Below are 27860 nucleotides of genomic sequence, written 5' to 3' on the forward strand. Positions count from 1 at the left end.
TTTGAAAAAAGGGTACAATATCTTAAAAGGGCAGCTCTTTGTGCTCGCCGCTCTCAGGTCAGCATTTCATGTTTTAGGATGTGACATATAATGGGACTGAGAGAATTATACAGCAAATGCACGAACAATTGAAAAATATATCTCTTTTTTCTTATCACAGTACCACATAGCTCCTAAAGTATCCTACATTTGTTCGGCTGTTAGATTTTTCACTATAACATTATAATGTGATAGAACATTCAAAGGTTTTAGCTAAAGAATACCAGGTGAAGAACATAATGTTCACCACAAATTTCACATAGGTGTAATTTATCATCAGTAAGTACTGTCACCTGAATATTACGGCAGACAGACACTCCAAATTAGGGGGTAAACATAGGAGTAAAACATAAACCAATTTAAACAGGCAGTGACACAAATAAAACAAAAACCTTCTCAGCTTTCAGTTAACTGTAAAGTGTTTTGCATAAAACTAAGAAAGATAGTCAGCCAAGCAGTCCAGAGTCGCTTTTAGCAGGGAAAAGCATAGATTTCTTGTCCAGTCCATGCAGCAGCCGACGAGCCAGCGTTAAACTGTTGCTAGTACCTTTCGTGTCTGTAGGCGGCGCATGTTGCCAGCTACGTACCAACACCTCTCAGTTCTTCCGACCAATGAACAGAGGCACAGCCGTGACGTCTGCAGTCATCTGTGTTGGGATGATGATTACGTGTAGCTTACCAACTAGCAGTAACTAGCTTGACAGACGAGACAGCACCCTGCGAGTTGGTATTGACTGTCACAACGACAGCTATTCTTTGAGTGGATACGGCGAAACGCACAGTCATTGAGCACCTGAAAACGCCACGAACTAATATTTTTATCGAAGTTTATATGGTAAGAGGAATACGTCTTCAGTGAACGAGCAAGCTAACGACAGCTAACAACAGCCGCTGGTGGTAACGTTAACTCTCATTGTTGTGGCTAGATGAGCTAGCTGTCAGTCAAAACATATAGGCTGATATAACGCTGAAGTTTCTTCCGATTCGGCAGTCAAGGGGAACATTTTAAAGATATTTTGCTAACATCGTTCAGCGACCTGTCCTCTGTTTTTGCACCTCTTGCTGTTGTGGCAGATATTTAGGGAAAGCCTTCACGCTGTGCGAAACCCTCTCTCAAATGTATTAAAACCTAATTGTAAAAGTGCAAAGAGAGATTTCTCCTTGTTTATTTCCCATATCTACACCACATTAGACTAAGTCTAGGCCTAAAACATTGCACATAGAGGTTGTCTGGTCTAAATTTTTACATTTTTCCAGAGAAGCCAGAGAGTCTTTGACACAGTTTCAGACGCGTGAAACCTTTATTTCATTTATGGAAATGCAAAACATCATATTTCACTGCTTTTTTCCCCACATTTAGATCACAGATAAATCTAGAGCACATTGGACCAAGTCCAGATAAAACAGTACTTTATCAAATCTGGAATAGATTACTCTGGAGAGACTAAAGATGCTTTTAAACCTCACACAGTATAAAATCAGTCACAATAGTAAAACCTCAGACAGGTGATATGGGTAACATAGATCACCTAGTTACAATGAAATCTTCTGCTGGTAAACTTTGGGCCCGGCATTCATGTGGACACCTCTTGAGACACACACCAAACACCCAAAAATCGTTGTGGACCAGTACACCACCTCGTAGCATGGCGCTTGTTGATGGCTGTGGCTCAGCAGCAAGACAATGGGCACAGGCACCCCACAAACATTGCTCAACATTGGCTTGAGAAACATGAAAATCCCAACGTTATTGACTTGGCCCCCAGAATCCACCAGATCCGAATCTGTCAGATCCATGGAGTCTCCACCTCCCAACATACAACACCCAAAGGATCCACTAGGAACGTCCCAGTACCATGACAGGTCAGACCTGTCTTGGCACAGGCACAATATTAAGGAGGGGGTTTTAAAGTTGTGGCTGATCGGTGTGTAGTAACTGTGATTGCCAAGAGGCAAAACTTCTAATATGCCATGTACTAATGGCAGTAAAGAAAAACTATTTTAAGTTACTTTTAATGAAATGTTAGAAGATTTCCTTGACTTCATTCAGAACATAAGTATCTAACCTTAGCTGGACAGTCATAGATAGCTGCACAAGGGGAACCTGCACTATATTAAGTAGGTGGTTTTCAGGTTGTGGTTGATCGGTGTACATAGTGGACAGAGCTGTCAGGTCTGGAAGCCGGTGCCGAAGTGTCTTAAATTTGCATTCTTTCCAAGGCCAGCAGGGAGCAACTCCACTGGTTTCCAAGCTCCAATTGTATGTAAGCTTATGAGAACCTGACCCCTACTTCTCACTTACTATGTATTTCAGTAAACAGTGTCATGGTGAGTTTGTGGTCTCTATTATCCGTTTCCAGTCTTCAGTACATCATGGTGTTCATTTTGTTAATTTATGTTCACATTTAGTGTGACTGTCTTGTTATTTACAAGTTGCTACCACAGTGTTTCCTCTGGTTCTCAGTCAGATCCAATTTGGATAGAGGTGTGGCAATATATATCCCATATACAGTGCTATGCATTTACCACTATACTCTGGTGCTTTCACACTTGAAGTTTGGTTCATTTAATCCTCAAGAAATGGAGAAAATGAGATACTGCTGCATTTCAGTTCTATTTCTGATTTAGTAACTAGATGCTTTGTTTCACAGATGATCCAGATGTAGATGCAGCTGTTACATCTGCAGCAGTGATTTTGAGCTAAGCTAGTTTTTCACCCTTTTCCTGCTAAACTTAACTCTTTGCCTGTTAAACCTATTGGGGTCCTGTGCTTTAACTGCTGAGGAAGTGCACTCTGTTTGAATTTGTGAGTCTTTTATTACTAGAAACAGTATTGCTAAACTTTTGGTTGCATTCTGAACATAACTACTGCCATCACTGCAAATTGGGACGTGCTGACATTTGTAATTGTTGCCATTTCATGGGTGAGGGAAAAATTGACTGATTTCTTTACAGCTCATACTGGGCATTAAAAGAGAACTTCGGTCGATTTAAATATGCAGCTTCATTGCTCAAGCTACCCTTGACTTGCCAGTACCAAAGATGCAAACACATTTGGTCCAACCATTACAGGGCTTCGTGAACGGAGATTTAGCATTGACAGCTAACAGCATGGGGTCAGAACTTTACGCTGTGTTTTAAGCGTCTTAACATGCTCCAAATCTCACCCCAAATTCATGCAACATCAGCAGACACCTTACAACACAGCACTGTAGTGTGTATGACTCAAAATGAATAAGTAGTTAAAACAGTGTGTTTGTGAAAGTAGCCACCTACCGGTTTGTTGACATCTGTGTTGACATGGACATGTACATTATGAACAGAAAAACGAAAAATGCTGGAATATGTTTCAGTCTCCGCCAGTGAGGAAGTGAGCGCATGCTCGACGGATTGACTAGTTTGGTCTAGCTACCGGAAGACACGGATGTCAACAAACCAGTATGTAGCTCCTTGCACAAACACACTGTTTTAACTACTTTTTCAGTGAATATTGGCCAGGAACCCACGGCAGTATTCTGATCAGACCATCAATTACTGAGTCACAGTTTTTCCACTTGTGAGCAGTGTTCTCGTTTGGGGAGCATCATTTGAAGATGTAATAACATTTTTGTTTACAAACTTTCAGAGACAGTGAGAGAGAGAGCACTGTAAAACTACTGCCTTTCACCTGATGTCTTGTACTTTTTTCATGTCTGTGACATAGTCTACAGATATAGACATTAAAACTGTCTTGAAATGGCGGTAAGATGTTGATATGACTATCAGCAGACCTGACATGGAAAGATAGATAAGACTCTGGATCTTTAGGTGATGCGTCAGCAACTGATAATATACATGGTTGAAATTCTTCATGACAAAAACAAACTTTACGGAACCAGGCAATGTCAATCTCACAATTTTATTAACTGTCTCTTTACTTTTCTAGATGTAGCAGAATGGAATCACCAGTTCGAACTTGTCTTGAGTGGTACTGCATAAGGACGTGGCTCTGTTTCAGCCCTCAGAACAAGGAGCCATAAACTCCATGCAGGGAGTGAATTTGCTTGCTTACCAGAAACTGGGAATTGCACTCAAAAGGAGACAGTGAAAGGACAGACATGTTCGCCAAATTGAAGAAGAAGATAGCAGAAGAGGCAGCCACAGCACCTCGGAGTGGTGTTCGTATCCCGCGCACCATCAGCAAGGAATCCATCACCTCAGTGGGGGCTGACTCGGGAGATGACTTTGTGAGTACTCTGTAAAATCATCTCCAGTCACTAGTTTGATGTTTGCTTTTCTAAATTGTTTACCCAATCAATGGTTCATAACCAACCATTGTTCATACATTTCATTCCATTAGTTTTTGTTAGTAACAAATAAAGACAACAAACCTAGTTCAGTAGACTTGAAAGTAATTGAGTAATAAACTGATACAAATCAAAAAAGTCAAATGAATCATGAAAGACCAGGTCAAAACCGAATTTATGGCTAGACTGTGTATGGTCACTGTGCAAAACCGTAGCAAATTAGTTACAGTTGTAGTCGGTGGCAGTGTCTGTATTATAAATTCCTGGATATTTAATTCCCATCTGTAATTTGCTGTAGTCAGGGTCCCTGCAGACCTGGAAAAAGTCTTAAATTCTATGTATTCACGGATCTCCCTCGGTTGGATGAAGTGGGCTTTTGGCATTTCACAGTTACATTCACATGTTCAAGTTTTTATTTATCAGGGTCGATTTTGTGGGATCATTACATGATTTCGTCATAGGTATTTCATATCCAAATTCAGCCAATATTATATTGCCTATATATAATATAGACTGGTGTATTGGATATCAGAATTTTCTTGCTTCCAAACATCGGTATCGGCACCAACCAATATCAGTCTTGCAATTCCATTCCAAGTGGCATTCAAAAGGTCTTAAAAAGGTCTTGCTGAAACCAGCAAATACCCCGACTGTAGTGGTCCCAGTTGTAGTTGATGTAACAGTGTACTAAAGTAGCGGTGTTTGTGTGTCATAATGGCACAGTGTGTGTCTGGAAACACCTATTGTAACAGGATCAACAACAGAAATATTTTTAGTACTTTACTAGATGCAATGTGTCTGTCGGCATGCCTGTGAGATTTTTGTTACTGTGATAGCGTCACAACCATGCAAGATCCAGTCACAAACTTTCCCTTAATTTAGATCTCTGCTGCACACCTGCAAAGTTCTAAACTGGGAGTAATCTGACCCCTTACTACTTAGAACTAATGTAATAATGTAGTTATGAGTATTGTGTGTAATTATGTGTAAAGAATACTGAATAGTCATGGCTCAGAAAAGTGAATGTCATGGTGGACATTGTGGAATCAAAAAATGTACTGATGAAACTGTCAGACTTGACAAAATCAAATTGATGATTTCGCTTCATCACATCTTAATTTGTGGACAAATTGATTAAAAATTGCAAAAACAAAAAGCTTGTTTAATATCCATTTGAATGTTAGAGAAAAATATTTAGAAAAGTTTGTGCTGTAGCCTCATAGTTTGACTCATTAGAAAAAAAATAAGAGTTTGTTCTTAGCTTAGCTATTAGTTCAAGTTCTGCAATGGAAATAATACAATTCCACTGTGGACATTTTTGTTTTAAAGAAAGTGCTCGACTTGTCACTGTCACTATGTACTCGGGCATGCAATAATAGTTGAGGATGGGCAGGGCAGAAAGCCTATGACAAAGACCATCTCCATGCTCTAAAGTGAAACTGTTACAGTTGTTACCAGATCAAATCTGTTTTTGGCCTAACATAGACAGAACATGCTTATGGTGAAAACGAAGCACTTCAAACGTTTGCACACCCCCTACCAGCAATACTGTGATATTTAGGCCAGTTGTCTAAACATCAGCGATCCCCTGGCAGCTCCTGATGATGCTGATGGCTGTGGTCATAAACAGCTACATAATGAGATAATTAATTTAAAATCACAGACTGAGTGTCTGCAGCCTCTCTTTTCAGTATTAATGGTCAAATCAGAAAGAAAGGAAATTTGATTAATCCTGTCAAGGAAGTCATTCAGTTTTGCAGTGTTCTCTGAATTGGTCTTTTTACAGAAAGTGCTAAGTTTTGTTTCTACTTTGTTCATTCTTGACTTTCTTTTAATTTTCTGTGATAATCTATTCACATACTACTCTAGTTGTGGAACGTGACAGAAAAGTCCTGTTCTATGAATGGAACTTTGGCTGGCACCAGTCAGGCAGGTAAAGTTAACAGGCCTGGGTGTGACTGTCCTCAGTGTAGAATGGGGATAACTTGTTTACTGTGGTTTGGTCTCTATTGTATTGAATGCATGATTAGGATCCTATGTCTGAACCGACCAGTGTAACCTGAAGCCACAACAGAAAACACTCACAGCTGGCTTTGTCTGTGTTTAGTTGCTGAATTTTTTTTCCCCTTTTTGCTTGTGGCTGCTCATTTTATAGTGGGTTCTCCACTGCATGCACTGGACATCATTAGGGACATTATCTATGAGTTCCCTAATTGTTTTCAATAGAAATATTTGTTTCATGGTTTGTAAAGCAAATCCACTCCTGTGGTAAAGCTCTGTTCACTGCAATCCACAGGGGAAGCAAGACTCCTGAGACTGTAGAGCCATCTCAGATGCACCTGGCTAAATTATTAAGTGAAGTCGCTGAGTAGCAATACTGCTAGCTGATATGTGACTTTTATGATTCAGTGAGTTTTATTGAGTGCCAACATTTATCCAGCTCGCTTGCATGATCCCAACTAGTGACGACTTTACCTCCTAGGTCTGTTTCAAATAATTGCATTATTCCTTCAGCTCCCTAGTAAACACCACTGACATATCATTAGCAATGTACCAATACCATCCTTTCCTTCCTGGTACAGGTTCTGAAACCTGAACTATGTGTCAACCAATACCAAGTTCCAATCCAGTATCAGATCCAAATATCAGGGGCATTTCTGAAACTGGTATCGCTAAAAAATCGTACATTGTCCATCATACAGCACTAGTGCAACAGCATCTGTTAAATCAAAACTGTAACAATGACAAACATAGCTAGATAACATACTATGATTGGATCGTTACTGTAATTTTGCCAATTTTAAGTTAACAAAACAAATGTTACCTAAATGTTAACAGCTGTGATTTAAAATAATTAAACACTGTTTAGTGAACTGGACATGTAAATAACTAACAAGAACAAAGTGTAAGAAATCTTCACTTTGCTTTGTAGTACATTTGTTTCAGGTCCATCAGAAATAGCAAATTGACCATTTGTTTCTCTACAGGAACACCATCAGTATAATACAATACTGAACAATAGTTCATCAAGCTGCTCTAAAATCTGACAGTGAACCTATAAGCAATGCAATATCCTCAGCAACAAACATAAAGCTGTTGATTACTTTACTTAATTACTTATCGGATATCTTCTATCACCGCACAGAGGTGGCCGGCCTATGATAATGACTCCTTTTGTTACGTAATGAAAGGAGCAGAATCTGAACAGCCTTTAGGAGCGCAGTGTTACCAGTGGTTGCGCTGCAGAGACCATGCAGGAATTGCTTGTTTTGCTCATTCTGGGAGTTGGCAGGCTCAGGGAGGACCAGCTTATACATGTAGAGACCAGAGAAAACCTGTTTTTATGATATGGGACCTTTAAAAGTGCCTCTTTTGTCATAATTATGCTTTTACACGAAGGTTTGACTCATACATTCACAAATAAAGCCTAGGTTGCTTTTTGGTGAGAGTTTCACTTCAAGGAGGTTAATGATGCTAGCTAACCAGGAATCTGTATTTGAGAACCTAACTACATAAGTAAATAAGTACTTATTGTTCAAAAACCTTCTTTTTAGTAAACTCTGTGTACATAATGTTCTCAAATTTGATGCTAGTGTAAAAGTGCCCCTGCACTCCATTGAAAATAAGCTTGCCCGAAAACAAAACTACGGTAAATCTTAAAAGTGCCTCATTCATCATAATGATCTGTCCTATAGCTTATAGCTTGCACAAAATCAGATCTGGTCTTTATTTGGTTTATTGGTTGCAAATTACTCAAAATAGTTGTCAGTGGACACCTTGTAAGTCTTACTATTTAGCCCTGAAGTGCTACATAATGGTGTGTGTGTGTGTTTCTATAGGCATCTGATGGCAGCAGCTCCAGGGACGACCTTCCCGCCCAACTCCTCAGAAGGAATGATCAGATCCGCAAGCTTGAGGCCAAGCTATCAGGTAAGATGGATCACACTGAGGTTACGCAGGTGGAGTGATTCAGCCTGTAGCTGTCAGAAGAAATCAGTTCCAAAGGTCAGAGAAATTTGAACCAGATTGTTAATTGTGTAATAAATGATCAATTAGGAACCTACTCCTTTCAAGGCAATGCACAGGGCCAAGCTCAGATTGTGGGTTTTTTTTCCAAAACAAAAAGGTTTGCAAAAAATGTTTACTTTGCTTCTTTTTTCCTCCACAAACTACAGCCACACCCACAATAAATACACATATTCTGGTTTAAAACTGCCAGACCCTGACAACATTGATATAGATATCTGTCTGACCAGACAGGACCAACTGTCTGAAATACCCATCTAGAAAGAACATCTAGACTAAATTACAAACACAACAAAAATAATTTTAGATTTAACACTGGTCTTTGTAGTGAAAATTGAAACCCTCCAGTCCATGAGACTGGCAAGAACTGTTTAGACGAACTCTTTGTCAGAGGGCTATGCCTGGATCCTGTTAGGAAACAGTTTGTAAGCTTGGATATGCAAATGGAAGATTTATAGTAATTTAATAACATTTTCTCAGTTCTGCGTGCGACTAAGCAGTGACATTTCTGGGCTTTCATGTTCATGAGACACTGTGTTTACCATAGATCCAGATTCTAATCTCAAGTGAGTCAGTCTTGCAGTAAGATGATGGCAACTTATCAGAAATAACATTTGTTTAGCATCAGTATATCATGTTTAATGTGATACTGTGAAAACTGAAAAAAATACTATTCCTCTTTTGCCCTCTACTCACTAAACCATCTTAAGTTACTACATTTTTTTATATCAGTTCCCTCGAAGGATTGTTTCTTTTAGTTTTTAATTTAAAGTAGGAAAACTGATTTCTCTACAAACTGAACATGCTGTTTATGTTGTAAATATGCAGTACAGAGGGTGTTTGCCATGGTAAAAGTCATTTTTCTTGGTCATGGTGATTACATTAATGTCTCAGAGTTAATATTATCACGTGTTGCTGTTGAAATGTCTGCTGGGTGTGTACTTAATGAGACAAAATCCTAACATATTTGTAGTTTTAGGGCTTTTTCCCCCCATTACTCAGTCTAATGACTCCTTTTTCCTTTGGGTGGCTTATTTGACTTTGCACCCTTAAGAAAGGTTAAAGGTGGCACATTCTCATGCAGCCTTTTAACCAGTATGGTTTTCTCAGATAAGAAAATCATTAATAGTTTTACCTTTCATTATTTCTCATCATGTTTTCCCTTTTGCTTTCTCCCTCTCCTTTTGTTCACTTTCTCTCCTGCCTCTCTCTTTACTGCCATCTTCCTGTTCCTCCTTGTTTGTGTTTTGTGTGTGTGGTTGTGTGTTGGTGCGTGTGCGTGTATACGTGTATGTACTGTTGATACCCCATCCCATCACCCTACTTCCCAACACTAGACTACGCTGAGCAGCTACGAATTATGCAGAAGACCAAGGACAAGCTTGAAATTGCATTAGAAAAGCATCAGGATTGTACGTACCTCTATTCTCCTCCCAGTTAGCTTCCTTTCTCTCATCTGTCTGTCAGCTGTAATAACCATCACCTAGGTTATCATCACTTCCTCTTGTGAAGATCATTTCTTATTTCAGATGCTAATATTTTGGGCTTCAGATGATTGCTTTGGGAGTGCCAACTGCCTTTTCCTTGTAATCTCAAAATCCACCTTCAGATCTTGTATGCTGGTATTTTTTCAGCACATTTATTTCAGAATTATGTATGCATTGTCTGTTACTTTGTTTGTGGACGCACCTTTCCTCAATTTGCCTCACATAGCTGTTCTAGTTTATAGTGTCCTTTTTTCTAATGTGTGGACAGCTTATAAAGATGTGATTGGAACATATTTCTTTCAGCTGGACAGTATGTACACAATGACATTGGGGCAATGCCTGGTGCCACACCCTTTTTTTAAATATCAACATGGTGTGTTTCATTCTGGTCTGTAGGGCTTAGTACCAGTGGAGAAACTGGTATATCTGGTTCTTGTGATGGATTCGTACTCATATTTTTGATTGTTTTTGTGACATCTGTTGGACTCTTGGTCCAAAAGAGTCAAGATGACATGTCGATATTTCTAAGGATGAATTCTGATTCTTTTGGGGATCTTTCCGCTTAGCTGAAATCTGGATTTGTACACAAGAAATATCACAATCTAACCCTCACTGACCAGTGAATGTGGCTGTGTCCCACTCCGGCTCTGTCATTACTGCCAGAAATGATCCAATGCCATTTCACTTTTCAATTTAATTTAATAAACCCACAGCTGCACTCTTAGAGTTGACTTTGGAGTGGATTTTTTTCTTTGTTCGCACAAAGATGTTACAGTGCTACTTTCAACAAACTGGGTTTTAGTTTTTGTCAGTTGCCATGCATCGCTTGTCTTTGCCTGTCTTTGCCTGTTTTTGCTTCTGGGATGAACATACTTCTTAATCAGACTCTAACTTTTCACAGCTACTAATGGTGCCACTGTCTTTGCCATTCAATATTTCTGTTCTTTTTGGTTGCATACAAAACTCTCTGTATGGTTTCCATCTTTCCCTTTCTCTCTTATTCTCTCACTTTGACTGCCCAGCATCCATAAAGAAACTTCAAGACCAGAATGAGACTCACCAGGCCAGCAAAACCAAAATGGCAGAGGGGATGGCTTTTGCATTGGAAAAGAAGGATCAGGTAAATGTCTGTGTGTCTCACTTACTGTACAATCCTGATTTGTTGATTGTTGATTGTATGAATGACTCTTTCTAAACTTTATCTGCAGGAATGGATGGAGAAGATGGCCGTTGTGGAGAAAGTAAGTCTTCTCTGGCAGCAGCAGAGTTGCAGCACAGAGATGTGGGAGTCACATTTCACTTCACATGGCGAGAGTTGACAGACAAGGCGATGGTATAGGATTTGTTGTCAAAGCAAAAGCGAAACTGCTTGTTTGGCAAAATGTTATATTTAGTCCCAAAGTTTATGGTGAATCTGATTAAGTTAATGAGTGAAAACGAATTGATGGATGTTGGAGAAGTACAGCCTGTCCACTGCAGCTCTAACAGCTCCTTCTTATCCCATGAATTCCATTGAATGTATAAAACTACTCCCTGACACATTGCGTTTCCCATCACTAGCCAACTGCATAATAAACGTCATTAAAAAACTGTTGCTTTGAAAGTGAAGCTTCCACAGTAGGAAATGTTCAGTTTGTATTAGCAGTAACTTCATACAGTACTCTACACGGCAACCCTTTTTGCCTCGCCTAACAGAATGATCAGGGAGTTCAAAAACAGTGTGTCACTCAGGGGCCGTCCACACGAAAACGCTCTTTTGCGAAAATGCACACGTATTGCATTGTTTTGGCCGACCGACCACACGGACCCTGAAAACGCAGCACCTGAAAACGCACTTTTTTGGAAACGGGTCTCAGGGTGGAAAAATCCGAAAACGCAGCCCTCCCGTTTTCATGTGGACGGAGAATCCGCATACTTTCCGAAACGATGACGCCATCGCTCCACCCCTCGACCTCTTGCCTCTGATCTCTGAACCCCGCAACGTCTCATGACGACAACAACAACAACAATGCTCGTGTTCGTGCCGCAGAACATATTGAGCCTTTCTTGCAACTTACATGCCTTGTAGTTGAGTGTGAGTCTCAGCAGCAGTTCGACCTCATTACCGGTCCACACAAAAGATTCTGGTTTCCTTGCACTAGCCATTTTCATCTTCTTCTTCTTGTGTTCGGTTTCTCCGTCTACTGTCTGTTTGTTTGCAGCGTGCAAGATTAATGCGCATGCTCTGTGTCTTCTTCTCCGTTTTTGGTGAATGTCAAGCGCCACGTATGGGCCTGGAACATCTACACCGTTTTCGTTTATTTTCAGTGGATCCATGTGGACGCAAACATTCTTAAAACGATGACGAGGAAGACATAGAAGAAAAAAGATCATTTTCACCCGTGTGGACAGGGCCTATGATTGTGTGCTTTCGCACCTAACTCGTTGGTGCAGTTCACCAAAATGTTGGTGCATTTGCCTTTTTAGTTTGTTTTGCACTTTCTGTAGACGTTGGCTATTGTGGTCTGGCACAGACTAAAAATTCAGACTGAGACTTCCTGAAAAGAAGAGTCTCCATCTGGTTCCAGTTGAACGCAGGACTTGTTTAGTTGTAGAGGTCAAGCAAAGCGGACTAACCACAGGCTTTTTTGGCATTAGATATACCGTATGATTTTTGCCTGAATTCAAAAAATATCAGCTTATTGCGAACTGTTTTCAAAGTCCTGTCTAGGCTTTAAGCAACTAGTGAATTGCTCATAGGAAGCATCAATTCCTATAGAAAAGTGGGGGGTTGAGTAGCTTTTTCATGCATGGCTAAATGAGGTTGTGTTTGAAGGACGTCAGGGATATAATTGGCTGTTTTTGACTACTTTTGATTATACCATTATATTTCACCTTAAAAACTATTTACCTTGCTTTGTTTGGTGTCATTATCTTCAGCACAACCTCACATGTGTGACTGTACAGTTATTTTTTAATTTTGACATACTATATTAACACTATGGACCTAAAATCACAAAATAACTTAAATCTGTGTAGGAAAAACTTTTTTTACTGTGAAACCACAAATATGTTTAATGAACCAACTGCATTAGTTATAATGCAAATATAAATGTTGTTTGCTAAATTTGTGCATAAGTGTAGTAGTAACTATTTACATTTAAATGCAGGCAGTACCTCAGGCTCAGGGCTCCTCAGCTCATTCCTGCCTGTTCCACATTCAGCAGTCTCCTCCTTGTTTTGACTCACAACACAAAAAAAACAACTACACTACACACTAAACACACTACACTAAACACCATATAACATATTAACTATACACTCCAAACATGCTCTATAATCACAAATCTCTCAACTCTCAAAACTCGCCATCTCTGTCTCTGTCTGTTTCACCGCCCGCGTCCCTCACACAACTTCCCCAGTTCCTCAGCAACCAAACCTGCTGCCTGCGGACACTTTCATGACAAAAGCCCGTTTTTACCATTTCTTCCTGCACCAGACACGAAGTGATGGCAATGTTTGCGAAAAAGCGTGGCGGACATTATTGACCCTAAGTCCGGTTTTGGACCTGCCGGTGCGTCCGTTGACTCAGGAGGTGGGCCGTGTGGGGGTGGGCTAGCAGCTAGCTACACACAAACATCCACAGATTCTGATATCACTTTGTTGTCCTCGCATATCCAGATCCCAGACTGGAACAGACTCGGTCCGGACTCGTTTAGTCTCATTAATCCACAACATTCAGTTTAGATGCACAGAACGGGACCGAACTGCCGGCAAAATCCCGGTCCAGCTCGCGCCGCTGCAGGTATAAATCAGCTTGTTTCTTAAGGTATGTCGTGGGCTTGAGCTCCGCAGTGATTGGCTCTGGTGCACACGTGGTTATGGTGGCTATTGTTGACAATGCTAGCGGAATTCATGAAGCATTTATGAAATAATTTATAAACGGTATCATTGTAGTCCAAACAAATGCGACATTGCAAACCCTTGAACCAGGCAGCAGCCATGTTTAAACTCTCAGATCAGTCTGATCCTGATCTGCAGAGATATTTGAGGTACACATGCACAGACAGATACACAGACAGACAGAGATTCCTTGCTTTTATAGAGAGATGTATAGGCTACATAATATTTCTGCAAATTAATTTGGCAAAAAAGTTTGAAAGCACACATGCATGTGTACGCTGGCATAATGTACCTGCTGTGTTTGTTTAGGAGAAGGCTGCCCTGTCAGCCCGGCTTGAAGAGATGATGGAGCAAAGCTTAGCACTCTTCCAGAAAAGGGATGACCTGGATGAATTGGAGGGCTTTCAGCAACAAGAGCTCGCTAAAGTTAAACACATGGTGCGTACGTGTGGAGCTGGATGGTTGGATTTGTAACTTAAAAACAGTGATGCGGTCTACACCATCTTTTTGTCATTTTGTAATTAGTTGTGAAATTGTACATGAACCAAAAGGATTTGTGGTCACTTGAAGAGCTACACTTCTTGCAGTCTGTGAGCCACAGGACAGGAGAGTAGACTGAATGTGATTACAGATACTTTGTTTGTTGAGGTGTGATTTGATTTCATCAGGGTTCATAGTAGCACATCTTTAGTGCATGGGCCAGCCCGACCGATCCTTGATTTATGGGGCTGATACTGATATTAGGAAGAAATTAATTTCAATATTGATATTTTGGCCAATATACACACACACTATTTGTAATAATTCTTAAATGTGGTGAGCAAACACTTGTGTCATAGATAGCAGCACACAAAGTATCTTTTTCTGCATCATAATCTCTGTAAATAAGTTTTCTTATTGTCGCACGACAGGGATCATATAGGTAGATACCATTATACCATTATTATCTCTGATACGCTGATCAGCTGATATATCAGTTGGGCTCCAGTGCATGGTATGTTTGATCATAATTTATTTTCTATTTATGTCTATCAGCTGCTGAAAAAGGAGGAGCAGCTGAGCAAACAGGAGCAGGAGTTCCAGCAGAAGGAGGCAGAATTTCAGATGGCAAAGCGAGGGCTGTCTGAGGCTCGGGGGAAACTGAAGGCCCTGGAACAGCAGCATGAGGAGAGCTGCAGACTCAACTCTGACTTTGAAATAGAGCGGTAAGAAGGAATGCAACAGGCAGCAGTATGTGAATTTCTGCTCTTTATTAAGCGTGCTGTGATATAAAACTGTAGGTTTATGGGATGATACTGTTGTTGTGAGCTTTTAAGTATGGGGAAAAAATCACAGTTAAATTTTAAAATTTTAAAAAAATCTCTAAAAGGGCTCAATACACCCTACTCTAAAAGCTCCCATTTGTTGTTGAGCTGTGATTTGTGTGCAGAGAGGAACTGCTGCTGCTCAGAGAAGAGGCAGATAAGAAGATCAGTAAGCTGGAGGGAAAATGCCAAGAACTGCAGTCAGTCATCCAACAGGTCTCTGAAGACTTTCAGAAAGTCAGTCCTGAACACGTTACACTCTTTACCAAAGTTATTAAAAGCTTTTAATTCATTAACAAATTGTCAAGGCAGTTGTGAGGCAAGTGAGTTTGTGAATTGTTTGTTTTTCAGTCACAGAGTATGGTGTCAACGTTAGAGAGGTCCCTGCAGGAATTACAGACAGAAAATGATGCCCTGAAGTTACAACAACAAAAGGTGAGAATGTAATCAAACTGGGGGCTTCATGTTTAAAGTGTAAACATGTAATACATTTTATAATACATGTATTGTAATATTTTGCAACAGAAATCTAAGATTGACCAAATTGTAAAGGATTTGAGAGGGCCATTTAACAATACAGGGGCTCTCGCATAAAAGAAACCTTTTTCAAATAAATGAAGACTTAAAGAACACATAGCTCCTTGACTTAGTTGTAGTTTGGCATTGTTCCTTTAAACCTTTGCAGTTATAGATATGTTTGCCATAGGTGGTATAAAATCTAAATTCTACTTCCATACATTTCTTTTCAAATTCTTGACCAACGCTTCATGGCTGTGTAGGTGAACTGCTGTGGCTCACATGTTTTTTGCTACGGCTGCTACTTTCTGTCTACATGGAGTCTGCCTTTCATGATGATCAATAAAGTGAGGGAAGAGAAAGAAAAAGAGAATACAAGGAAAAATACTACCCATTACCTGTGTATATTCTTTTAATTTCAGTGATATTACAGTATGACTGTACACAGATTTTCAGGGATATTTTTGCAGTCAGCTGCACACCTCATGCAGAAAAGATCTCTAGATGTCATGCCGCTGCAACCTAACATGAAATGCACTAGAGAAACCTGGGCTGCTCTCATGGGCTGTGCAGCTGCTCTAACCTTTTTACTTTGGTACCCAAATGAAAACCAAAATGTACAGTCATGTACACATGCTGCTCACGCAGGATATGTGGCCTGCCCGTTACTTTTGTGATTGTACATTGCTATTTACCTCTATCTGACATCAGCCAGGTGTCCTTATCACTGTGACTGTTCTAGGTTCCTGAACAGCAGGGTATAATTCAGAATGAGAATGTATTCAAGGCAGAGGAATTCAGGGAGTTTCATTATTTCTCTGAGGCAACCAGGAAATCAATGGAGGATAACCGAATGTTACAAAATATGTTTTTGTTCAACTTGTTTGAATATCTTGTCAGCTGTTCAGAAGAACAACATATATAATCCAGGTTTTCCAATTGCCAGCATTGAAAGCCTGTTTCATGTCTTGCCTTCATATCTTCAGGCTGCTGTGACAGAGGAGGACAAGGAGCGCTTGTTAACGGACCTTCAGAAAAAAGTGACTTCTCTTGAGAGACGACTGCAGGGGAATCTTAGCCAGGACGACCATCTGCAGGAGCTTCTCCAGGAGGTGAAGAACATCTAGAGCAGGGCCCAGGGTTGGCTGAAACCTACTGCTTTGTCCGATGTGGCAGTAACTGCTGGCAGACATAGAAAAACTTATTCATCTCTATGATTTATAAGAATGTCAAAAAAACCTAAAGACATGCAGGATAGCTCTCCGAACAATGATATTCAACCCAAATTCCCCAAATTTGTGACACTCTGTTAAAGGTAAATAGTTATGAATCCAATCATTTCCAAATGAACTTAGTTTATTATTATTATTATTATTATTATTATTATTATTATTATTATTATTATTATTATTATTATTATTAATAATAATAATAATAATAATAATAATCATAATAATAATCATAATAATAATCATAATAATAATCATAATAATAATAATAATAATAATCATAATAATAATAATAATAATGTTCCTGAGCCCATGTAGTGATATCCCTTAAAGAATCATGTGCTTGATGAATGGTGAGAAGTCAAATAGGATTGACAGATGATCACTTTATTTATGGTTTACACAGCATCCTAGCCTTTTTGGTTTTGGGGTTGTATATAGAGTAGTATGTACATGCTAAATTAATAAACTTCTGTAAATCAGTCATTTCAGGGCTGGATCTGTTACCAAAACATCAACAATTGCAGTTCAATGAGATGCAATGAAACTGACTAAATTCCCGATACACTCATAGACAAAATGAAACTGTAAAGACCCCAGTTGTAATTTTATAGGTGTATTTATGTAATGACAGCAAACCAGCATTATGTATGTTATGTTAGGTATGGTGTGCTTATAAACAGTGTTTATGTAAAGGAACATTTTGTTTTATTATCTGTATGTTGTCCATCTTTTTATACTGTTGAAACTTTAATCAGTTTTTCATCTGATCAGTCTGTGGTACATATGTAGGGTTTGAAAACATACAACATGTTAACATGATATTAAGCTTACCATTTATATGTATTTCATTATTACTCTGCCCAAGCATATAGAAGATAAACCTCATATTTATCAGTGCTATTGTTGCCTTTTCAGAAGTCCAGCTTGGAGCAAAGTCTGGAAGAAACCAGAGCAGAGCTGCTAGTGGTTCGGACAAACCATGCTGATACTGTCAGCTCTCTGGAAGCACAGGTAGACCAATGCATCTGTTCCCTAAACCCTGATGTGTGGTCTCTTCATCTGTTATCATCTGTTATCATTTGGCACCAAATGGAATAAATAGAACTGCAGAGATATTACCTAATTTTACTGTTGCAGCTTTGAGGCCAATAAAAAGAATGCTACTTTATTTCTTCTCATTTCCATGAACATGACTTCTGTCATTTAACATCTGGTCATTTTGATTTCAGTTTACTTTTTTCTGTCATATTTAGAACAGCCTAAATTGTATTGTGTAATTCTTATTGAAGGTGTCAGAAGATGCCTCTCAGATTGTCTCTCTCGTGTCTGCCCTCAGGTATCCAGAATGAGCTGCAGCATCACTGAGCTGCAAACCCTTCTCCGACACAAAGATGACTCCTCCAGAGCCTACAAAGAAAGAACAGACGCACAAGTAAGCAAACAACCACATTAGGGCGAGACTAACCAAGTTTTGGAGGATTATTTATTAACAAAATAACATGGTTCTGGAGACCAAGGAATCAGACAGTATTTACTTTCTGGTGACACCTCACTACAGTTAAAGAGATATTCCGGTGTAAGTTTAATCCTTGTTCTAACACACCGTGACACCGAGTACGACCCCCCCCCCTTGAGAGATAAAGTTTGCGGACCACTAGCTTACGTAGTTTTAGCATCCTCAGATCATCATTGAGCTGCGGAACTCTACTGCACTCGGTAATCGACTCACAGGGCTTCCCCACAACAAACCTGCAGCTGGAGAGGTGAGTTTTGTTTATCTTTTCCGTCAAATCCAGCAACGATATCAAATGCTTGATGCCTCGAACTATGTGCTGGGACCCTGTTTCTAATGTTGCTGAAGTTTGGTGCTGTTCTTAGCATTATTTGTGATTTTTGATTTGTACTTGGACTCATCTACTGCAGCGTATTGTTGTCGTGCGGTTGTTTCTGAGGATGCTAAAACTACGTAAGGTAGCGGTCCGCAAAAGTTCTCTCCCGAGGGGGGTCCTACTCGGTGTCAAGGTGTGTTAAAACATGAATTAAACTTACACCGGAATATCCCTTAAATTATTAGGACATGGCAAGGACATTCTGGCTAACTTCAGTATGTCTGGCTCCTCACTTTAATGGGAAATAAATGAATTCCTGCTGGTGTTGTTTCTCACAGTGTGGAAATCTGGTTACAATCAATCATTCTATTATTTTCTTTTTCAGATAGCTAACCTGGAGCAGAAGCTCCTTGACAGTAATGAGAGACTGAAGAGTGCAGAGCAGCAGATCACAGAGAAACAACAGCACATGGATAAACTGGTGAGTACTGCTATCACTACAGAGCACAAATTGAGCTTTTAAGACAGCAACAGGCTTGGCATTTCCCTCTTAGAGTGGACAGACTTTTATCTCATCCTATAAACTTATAGTTGGAAGACGCTTCAGCTTGTAACGCAGGCTTCTCTGCCAGCGGGGGGAAATGGCTCAGTAGAGCTTTCCTTAGCAGCTGTGAGTGTGTAGTCACAATATGCACATTAACTATCATTATCATAAGATGTTCATCCACAGTGTGTAGACAGTTGTAACACAAAGTTAAAAAAGAAAGACATGTTGCTGTCATCAATAAATTGATGACAAAACCTGAATTGGGTGCAATACAAACTATGATTTCAGTCTTGATTAAATCATGTTTAAGTTTGTTTTTAAATACATATGTTGAACTATGTGTTTTTGTGTGCTTGGTTCAGCAAGGAGAGTGGAGTGCAGAGAAGGCATTTCTGGATCAGCAGGTATCTTTGTTGGAGCAGCAGAGTCAGGAGAAGACCAGCAGGTTGGAGGACAGCATCACCTCTCTACAGACAGAAAGACAGATGCTGCAGGACAGGGTGGTATGTTTTGCTCCCATTTACTTTTTTCGAAGATTTATTTGTACTCTGTAGTGCTATGCAGAATTTTTGTGTTACACATGAGTTACTGTGCAACACATTAATTAGTCATTGATATAAACGTATTTTTTTTTGCACTGTGAGCTCCATCTTGACTAATATTTACCCTTCTTGTGTGCCAGGCTGATCTGGACAAGCAGATAGGAGAAACAAACTCCACTCTGAAGCAGCTGACAGAAGAGCTAGAGCAGTGCCAGGTAAGAACAACACCACACTATTTTTTTTTTTCCTCATTGCACAAACGACTTTTAATCTGGGAACTCGGTGATACAGAAATTCAAAATCTTAAATACAAACATTTAATAGATAATAGATTTAATATTAAAGTGTCACTGTATAAAGGAAATAATGAAAATCAGATGATCAGACACTAAAAGCATGACCTGACATATTTTATCCAGTTGTATTCTTCACATACTGTGATACAGCTGCAATGACTATGAAGCAGCAAAGCTATTGACTTTGTACTGAACAGCCACCAAACTTCTCAGGTTTACTCCAAATATGGACATCTAAATATACTAAAAGAAAATGTTTGCAGTTTAATCTTCACTCTTGCCTTTTTCTTGATGTTTGCCCTCAGGTGGAGTTGAATAACCGGCAGACAGTGAGCTTGGAAATTGCCAAAGCTCTAGAAGAAACCAGACAACAGAAGGGGGAGCTGCAAACACAGGTAAGTGGCATACATGTCACACATCATTTAATATTCACAATAATAAAAAAAAGGCAACAGCTGACATGTGTTACACACACATTTACATTTTTTTATGCCTCTGTGCCATCAACAGCAGTGGCTGAAGGCATTATGGTTTTGGGTTGAGATTCTGTCCATCCATCCATCCATCTATCCATCCTATTTTACGAACACCTTGAGATCATTTTGTCAAATTTGGGACTAATGTCCACTGTGACTCATGGGTGAACTGTTTGGTGGCCAAAGGTCAGAGGTCAAGGTCACTGTGACTTGACAAAACACATTAAATCAGAAATTAATACAATAATTACAATAAAATCTGACATACAAATATCTAATAGGATAACATGATGAAGTTATGACATTTGATATCCACTCCACAATTCAGAAACAGAAACTTGACTGGTGCGCAGAGGCATTCAACCACAATGTAGTAATTCTAGTTAAAGCTGCAGTCTGGAGTTTTGAGAAAAAAGTGGACTTAGTCAGAAAATTTTAATGATACAATGATACTGTGTGAATGTAAAAACTTGTACTGTGTTTAACCTGATTTGTTCCAGGTTGGAGAGCTGAACACATCTCTACAGAGCTCACAGCAGGAAGTGTCCACAGTCACAGAGAAGCTAACACTTCGAGAGGAAGACATCAAAACACTCCAGAATGGTAGACACACATACACAATCATGATATGAGTTTTGATGCAATTAATCTTTGTGTAAGAGTGGGTTGTTTGAATGGTGTACTAGATTTAGACTACATATCGGCATACCATTTTTATGAAAACTCAGATGTAATCCATGCAGAAATGGACTTGCCATTAATTACAAATGCTACTGTAGCAAAGTGTTGGCTTTATTAGGTTTTCTGTAGCTCTGCAGAATGTTTTAGTTAAAAACAATTCTGTATGGTTTTTTTTTTGGTTTTTTTTACAAAACACAAATATTCCTTTTCATAAAGTGGTTGATTTTTAACCTCCTACTGTACAAAATTTCCGCAAGAAAACAATCAAATGTGCGAGTGTGTGTTGCAGAGGTGCAGCATCGGCAGGCATCACTGGTCCAACTTCAGGAGGAGGTGGAGCGGCAGCGAGCCCAGATGGAGCAGATGGAGCAGGACAAAGACTCCCAGCTGATGAGCCTGAGGGAGGAGCTGCTGAGTCAGACACAGCAGTTAGACAGCTGTCAAGCGCGGGTCAGTACCATCATACAGTCAGAAATACCTACATGCACACATGCCCTTACATGTTTCATACATTATTGATGTAGCAAGAATAATATAATGAATAAATTATCTTTTTCTGATATAATTTGTCCATAGAGGTAAATTTCAACTCGTGCCACAATTCAAATGTGACTAAATGGTCAGTTTGGTTTGGAATGTGTTACCCAGATCTCATACTTGGAGGTGGAGGTAGAGACCCTAACAGAACAGCTTCACAGCCCTGCAGTGTGTGAGGAGAACCATAATGGCAGTGTGACTGTGGATGATCTGGATCACATTCAGAAGGTCAACAGAGAGCTGGAGCAGCAGCTCAGTGACAAGAACAGGGTCAGCTACCTTTACACTCCCATTCTGTTGTTGTCCTAGCTTCAATTGAAAAATATCAGCATCATGTCAAAGGAAATGCATTCTGCAGATACATAATGAATACCTGCGATAGACCAAGCATCACACCTAAAACACATTGATGTTGTTTTACAGACCATCAAGCAGCTACAACAAAGACTGGCAGAACTGAAGAGGACGCTGCAGAAGGAACTGGTCAGCCAGCGAATCTCTACATATATTTACTGTTTATTTTGTTCTGACAATAGCAATAAATCAATCTTTTTTTGTATAGCGCCAGTTCACACCAAAAAAAATGTTCCAAATTAATGAGGTCCAAACCATACAACTTGGTTAATGTATTTACAGTGAATATACTACAGTTATTTTTTAGCTGGATCTTATTTGCACAACTAAACTCTGTCCATTAACAGAGCACTTAAATTTAAGATTTGTGAGAGTGAGAGAGGGTCCTGTAACTTGGTGCAGTTTTGGGAAAAATAATGAGTTGCTCAATAGTCTGTGTTTTCCTATGAACATACAATGGATTTTTCCATTAAAGAAATACAAATGTTTGTGAACACCGTAGCTTACTGCCCTCAGAAAGAAAGAAAATTGGAATCAGCCAAGAACATTAACATCCACGCATTTATAGAATAGACCACACAGTCAGTGACTACAAATCTCTGAACTGAATTAAGTTATTCAGATCAGCAAAGTGGTTCATGTTGTGTGCCTCAATCTGGAGCTTGCTGGTATTATTTTTCTCTCCTCTGCCTCAGGCTTGATGTCAAGTCAAAGCAGCTATTGTTTAAAAAAAAAAAGTCCACTTGAACCTGCTGAATTCATGCCAACATAAATGCATCATATAGATGCACATGATTGATTGGCAAGAAAATTCTGAAAAATGTGAACTTCCACAAGTATTATGAAATGGAATATGAAATTAGAAAAAGCAAACTGATCTCACTTGATGAAAGAGCTGTTTAATTAATTGCATACATGTTACCTTGTTGATTAATTTCATTATGTGTTATTCTGCTACCCATGTACAATACAGTCCACAGCACTATCATAATGACTATCTACCTGAAAATCATTTTAAAAATATTATAGTGTTAATTAAGCGCTCTCTTAACGTTACAAAATTGATTGATGTTGTACTCACTTAGTTAAATTCTGATTTAATATTGTTATTCATATGTGTTTCCTGCTTTTTGCCCTATAGAAGCTAAAGCCTGAGCCAGAAGCTGAAGGGAAGGAGAAGTTGCCAGAAATCCGAGCAGAAAAACAAGAGAGGTTTTGTCCAGATCTGCCTCTAGTATCCAACCCCAGCCCGCCAACCTCCAACCCCACAGTGACCAACACCTCAGACCTCAACGACAAACGAGAAATCAACTTTGAGTATCTCAAACATGTTGTGCTTAAGTTTATGTCATCCAGAGAGGCTGAGGTAAGTAGGCTAAAAAGTCTTCTGTGTATAAAACTGTGGGTCTGCCTGATTCATATTGACTCAATGACTGACCCTAGGCTCCACCTCAAACCCAGCCTGAATCTGTTGTTTCACTCTGTCAGGCATACCAGCTAATACGAGCTGTATCTGTGCTGCTGAACTTCACTCGGGAGGAAGAGGACATGTTGAAACAAACTCTGGAGTACAAGGTTGGTGTTTGATCAATATTCACTGTATTATTTGTCTTCAGCCTTAAAGACACTTCATTGCAAAAGGACAGTGACTTTAGACATCTGGACGTGTCAGTAGAAAAACAAAAGGCTACTAAAGCTTTGTTTCTCGATCAAAGTTAAGTGTGTTACTGTGATCAGAGTAAAAAAAGTCACTTTTAATTCTTAATTGAATACATAAATACATGTCATCAAAGAGAACACATTTTATTGTCATCATTTGGAAATGTCTCTAAGGTTTGAATGAAATTCATGAGTGGTCCAGTTGGGATTGAATAATATGAAAATGATTTATTAGGCCCAGTGTGTCTTTAGAATGAAGTTACTCTTATATACACTGCCTGGCCAAAAATATATCACCACCTGGATTTAACTAAGCAAATGGGGAAGAGCCAGCTGGAAACAAGTTATTGAACCCTAAATGATGCAGTGAGGAGCTTCTCATTTCTTAAACAACCATGTCTGAAGACACATCCTGTGGTCCTAGAAAATATGTCTTAGAATGGTCAAATTATTGGCCTGCATCAAGCAAAGAAAATGATTAAAGGGATGCTGAAAGTAGTAAAATTGGGTTAAGAACTGTCCAAAACATATTTGAAACCTGGTAGGACAGTGGTCAACATTCATCTTAGAGGAACAAAAGTGGTCAGAAAAAAATCTTGAATGATCAGATCAGAGATCGTTGGGGAAATAAAATGGTAACACTTCCAGTCTTCTTCCGTGTCTGTGTTATTTTGCCTGTCTTAATCTTTTCCTCTTATTAGCCAGTGACAGAGTGTGTCTTTTTCTGTGCTAGTCTGCCTATGTATCTGTTCTGTCATAATTGCAAAAGGGTTTCCTAATGATCAATTAGCCGTTAAACACTACAGACATGGATTAGCAAGCATAATGTGCCTTTGTGCCTTTGGACCACAGGAGTGATGCTTGCTGAATATTGTCCTCTGTAGACCTATGTAGATAATCCATTAAAATCAGAAATCTGCTAATATAGTAATTTACTTCATCAATAATGTCGGGGCTGTGTTTCTGATCAATTTAATGATATGCTCATTTTTAAAAATGTGGGGTTTTTTTGTTTTTTCAAAAATAAGAACATTTCTAAATGACCCCGGTCTTTTGATTGACAGTATGTACTGTATACATTTAAGCTTGTTTTATTGTAAACCAAGCTGGTGAATGGTATGTATTGTGTTCTAGATGTCCTGGTTTGGATCCAAGCCTTCTCCTAAGGGGATCGTCAGGCCTTCAGTCTCAGGCACTGTGACTCACTGGAGCTGATGAGCATCAGAAAGAGCTGAAGCGATGGAGAGAGAGGGGAACTAATGAGCCACTTCCTTGAGGAGAGAGACCTTCCTCTGAGGCTCCCATCACTGAGCATGACTCTAGCTTTAAACTTTGAACATTCTCCCACAGTTCTGTCTGTATCAGTTTTGTCTGCTCTGTGGGGACAGAGGACTGCACAGTATGTTTGTGGGATTAAGACCTATTCATAATCAGTTGTTTCTTGTCAATGGCAGATGGACGTTTGACCAAATGTTATAGAGTGTAAACTGACAGACACATCATTCACAATGGAGTTGTGTCTCAAGTCTCATTTGTCTTCCTTGACATATGACACAGATCTGATATTTTCTAGTCTATGAAAACATGAAAAACTGAGTTAGCATGAAAGAAAACGAAACAAACAAGAAAAGAGATAACAGACTGACTTGACTGTTGTTTTAGGAACTGCCTAATGTTTTACCCAGATTGTGTTGGAACAAAAAGCAATGTGACCTTAATGGACAAGTGGTACAGGCTTTGATTGCAAAAGGACCTTTTAGCCTGTCACTTTGCTACTATTTAATTTTAAATCACAGAGGGCTGCTTAATTAATATGTATAATTTAATGACCTGAACAGGATACCGAAGTTGATTTGGTTTCAATATAGTGAAATTATTAAATGATTCCTGCTAAATGGACATAAATGGTTCATATTTATGTTGAAGGATCTAAATTTGCCTACATGTGGAATTTGCAGGGCCTTTTTTCTGAATTTGTACTAAAATGTCAACTATTTATATAATGGAATAGCAGTACATTTGTTTTCTTTATTATCAATTGAAATACAATCATGGTAGAATTTAAAGAAATGTCTTCGTCTACTCTATCATCCAGGGATGGGAATTCAGTCTGGCAATTCAATCTGTGTATCATTCCGTCTTTTAATATTCAATAGGGAAACCAAAATCAGAACATGTAAGAAAAAACAAAACAAAACAAAAAACAATCCTATTTCCTATAATCATATAATGTGATGAATACCAAAATCAAGTTCAGACCCTGACTTTTTTTTAGTTCCCTTTTTTTTTTTTTTTAATCTCAGCATAAAATGGAAGTATGAAAAACAAACCATATTTTTTTAGTATCAGATTCATAAACTAATAATGAAATAACACATTGTTTTTTCATTTTCTGATTTTGGTTTACTAGTTGAATATTAAAAGAAAAATGATACACTTCATTTCTGTCCCTCCAATTCCGTAACTTCATGAGAAATGAGAATATTGATATTTTATTATATATAATTGATGCTTAATAATTAGTCGGTATTGACATTGAACCCATAAGTCAGTTGTCAGTCTCAACAAGACTTCAACTGTTGAGGCCCATACACGTATTACAATATAGTTGATGCAGAGTGAAAAATCTAAGAATATTTTGATATTTAGTGAGCATTTTTGATAAGGACCGCTTAAATTTGGTTGACAAATATTTTGGACCAAGATCCTCACTGAGAAGAACCTATCACAGTGTAAAAACAAACTCTTAAGTCCTCCCTTGTGGACAAACTGTTTAAGAGGGACACTGTTCTGTTTTTAAAATACTGAAAACATAGTGTATCTTTGGTGTTTCTGCACTGCAACCTCTTGTTATCTACCAACTTACATAAACATATGTACTGTTATTGTCCATGCTGTAGTCTGACTGCTCATCTAAATGAGTATAAAATCGTAACAGCATTGGCCATGACTGTTATTATTTCTATGGAAGACCTTGCCCCATGTCCATTTTCTGTTACCTGGATTGGCAAACACTAATTAAACCATGGCCTCATCCTAAAACACATACAGTATAAGCTAAATTATTTGACTAGTAGAGCTTGTTGTGGGGTCAGCTTAGAAGTGCACTCCATTGAGGCTTAGAACCATGAAATGAGAAAATCTCTTTCCTCAATTGTTGCTACTGGATGGACAAATTGGCTGACACCACCTATCAAGTATCTACACAGACACACACACACACTCACACACTGTTTTAAGTCCATTAACATCAATATGAATCATTTAGTCATCATCATTTAGTTTTACAGTGTGGTGAAGTAAGTGAATGATATGTAAAAGATGACTGGAAGACATGCTCTACCTTTACCTGCCTTTGCTAATGTAAATAAAAGTACATTCCACATGTCTATTTATATATAGAAATATGTTCATACTGTATGCATTGATAACTTTATAAATCAGTGGCTGTAAATGATTTGATGTGACCATTTTGCAGTATTTATCAAAATCATCATCATAGACCTGAACCTAATCATGTTTCTGCCTTGGCTTGTCACCCAGTCTCACTGCCCATCTCTGTCCTCTTCTTCTGAGTGATGTCACTCACAACATGATGAGGTTTATTTTTACATCAGAGGGAAGTCCAGATTTCAGGGAATCTGCATGCCTACTGTTAAAGTGCATAGTTCAATCTATAGAGCAGTCTCCTCAGTCCTTTACAATGCTTTTCATTTCTGAAGCTGGGGGATTCAGCACTTGTATTCGTTCCAGAGGTATACATACAGTATGAAGCAGAAATACACATGGTTGCTGTCTGGCTATGATTATCAGTAGCAGAAAAGAAAACTGCATCTTAGGTCAAATTGTTGTTTTCATGGTGTGTGACATAGTGTGCTGATTACATTATTTGAATATTGGGGATGCAGGAGTATATATTTGAATGCAGAATTGTCATCATCTAGTATTACTAATGACAGGTAGCAGACTGATGGATATCATGCTGTCTCACACTTTTTAACTGAACTGATTCTGTTAAACCCTGGAACACAACTGTACAATCACAACAGCTTTTCTGTCTTTTGCTTTTCATGATTTAACAATTGCTGCCACTACAAAGGTTTCCTTCATTAATAAATCTGAAATGATAAAACCATGCCTTCTGGCTCCAAATCCTGCATATTTAAT

At 38.9% G+C, this 27860-nt stretch overlaps 1 protein-coding gene across 4 annotated transcripts; it reads left to right on the forward strand.

Moving 5' to 3' along the window:
* The first annotated feature begins 684 nt into the window (after positions 1–684).
* golga1 (golgin A1) lies at positions 685–27830 on the forward strand. 4 transcript variants are annotated; one of them, XM_037098393.1, is made up of 24 exons: positions 686–874; positions 3965–4265; positions 8165–8255; positions 9689–9763; positions 10861–10958; positions 11047–11079; positions 14030–14158; positions 14756–14925; positions 15150–15261; positions 15376–15459; positions 16527–16652; positions 17688–17783; positions 18109–18204; positions 18987–19082; positions 19511–19651; positions 19831–19905; positions 20292–20381; positions 20963–21065; positions 21433–21593; positions 21792–21950; positions 22104–22163; positions 23176–23400; positions 23523–23609; positions 24828–27830. In XM_037098393.1, exons 2-24 carry the CDS (start codon positions 4137–4139, stop codon positions 24906–24908), a joined length of 2517 nt encoding a protein of 838 aa, XP_036954288.1. In that variant the 5' UTR covers positions 686–874; positions 3965–4136; the 3' UTR covers positions 24909–27830. The 4 variants fall into 4 exon arrangements, with proteins under 4 accessions (XP_036954291.1, XP_036954288.1, XP_036954289.1 ...); XM_037098394.1 differs by having other exon boundaries at positions 15150–15240; XM_037098396.1 differs by lacking the exon at positions 14030–14158 and having other exon boundaries at positions 685–874.
* Positions 27831–27860: the final 30 nt, after the last annotated feature.

This window comes from Acanthopagrus latus, chromosome 5 (assembly GCF_904848185.1).
Source record: "Acanthopagrus latus isolate v.2019 chromosome 5, fAcaLat1.1, whole genome shotgun sequence".
NCBI classification, from domain to species: Eukaryota; Metazoa; Chordata; class Actinopteri; order Spariformes; family Sparidae; genus Acanthopagrus; species Acanthopagrus latus.

Coding starts and splice junctions, on each gene's coding strand:
- golga1 (XM_037098393.1), top strand. CDS start 4,137: ATGTTCGCCAAATTGAAGAAGAAGATAGCAGAAGAGGCAGCCACAGCA. Junction 17,784..18,108: donor TCAGCTCTCTGGAAGCACAG/GTAGACCAATGC, acceptor GTCTGCCCTCAG/GTATCCAGAATGAGCTGCAG. Junction 23,401..23,522: donor TGTCATCCAGAGAGGCTGAG/GTAAGTAGGCTA, acceptor TCACTCTGTCAG/GCATACCAGCTAATACGAGC.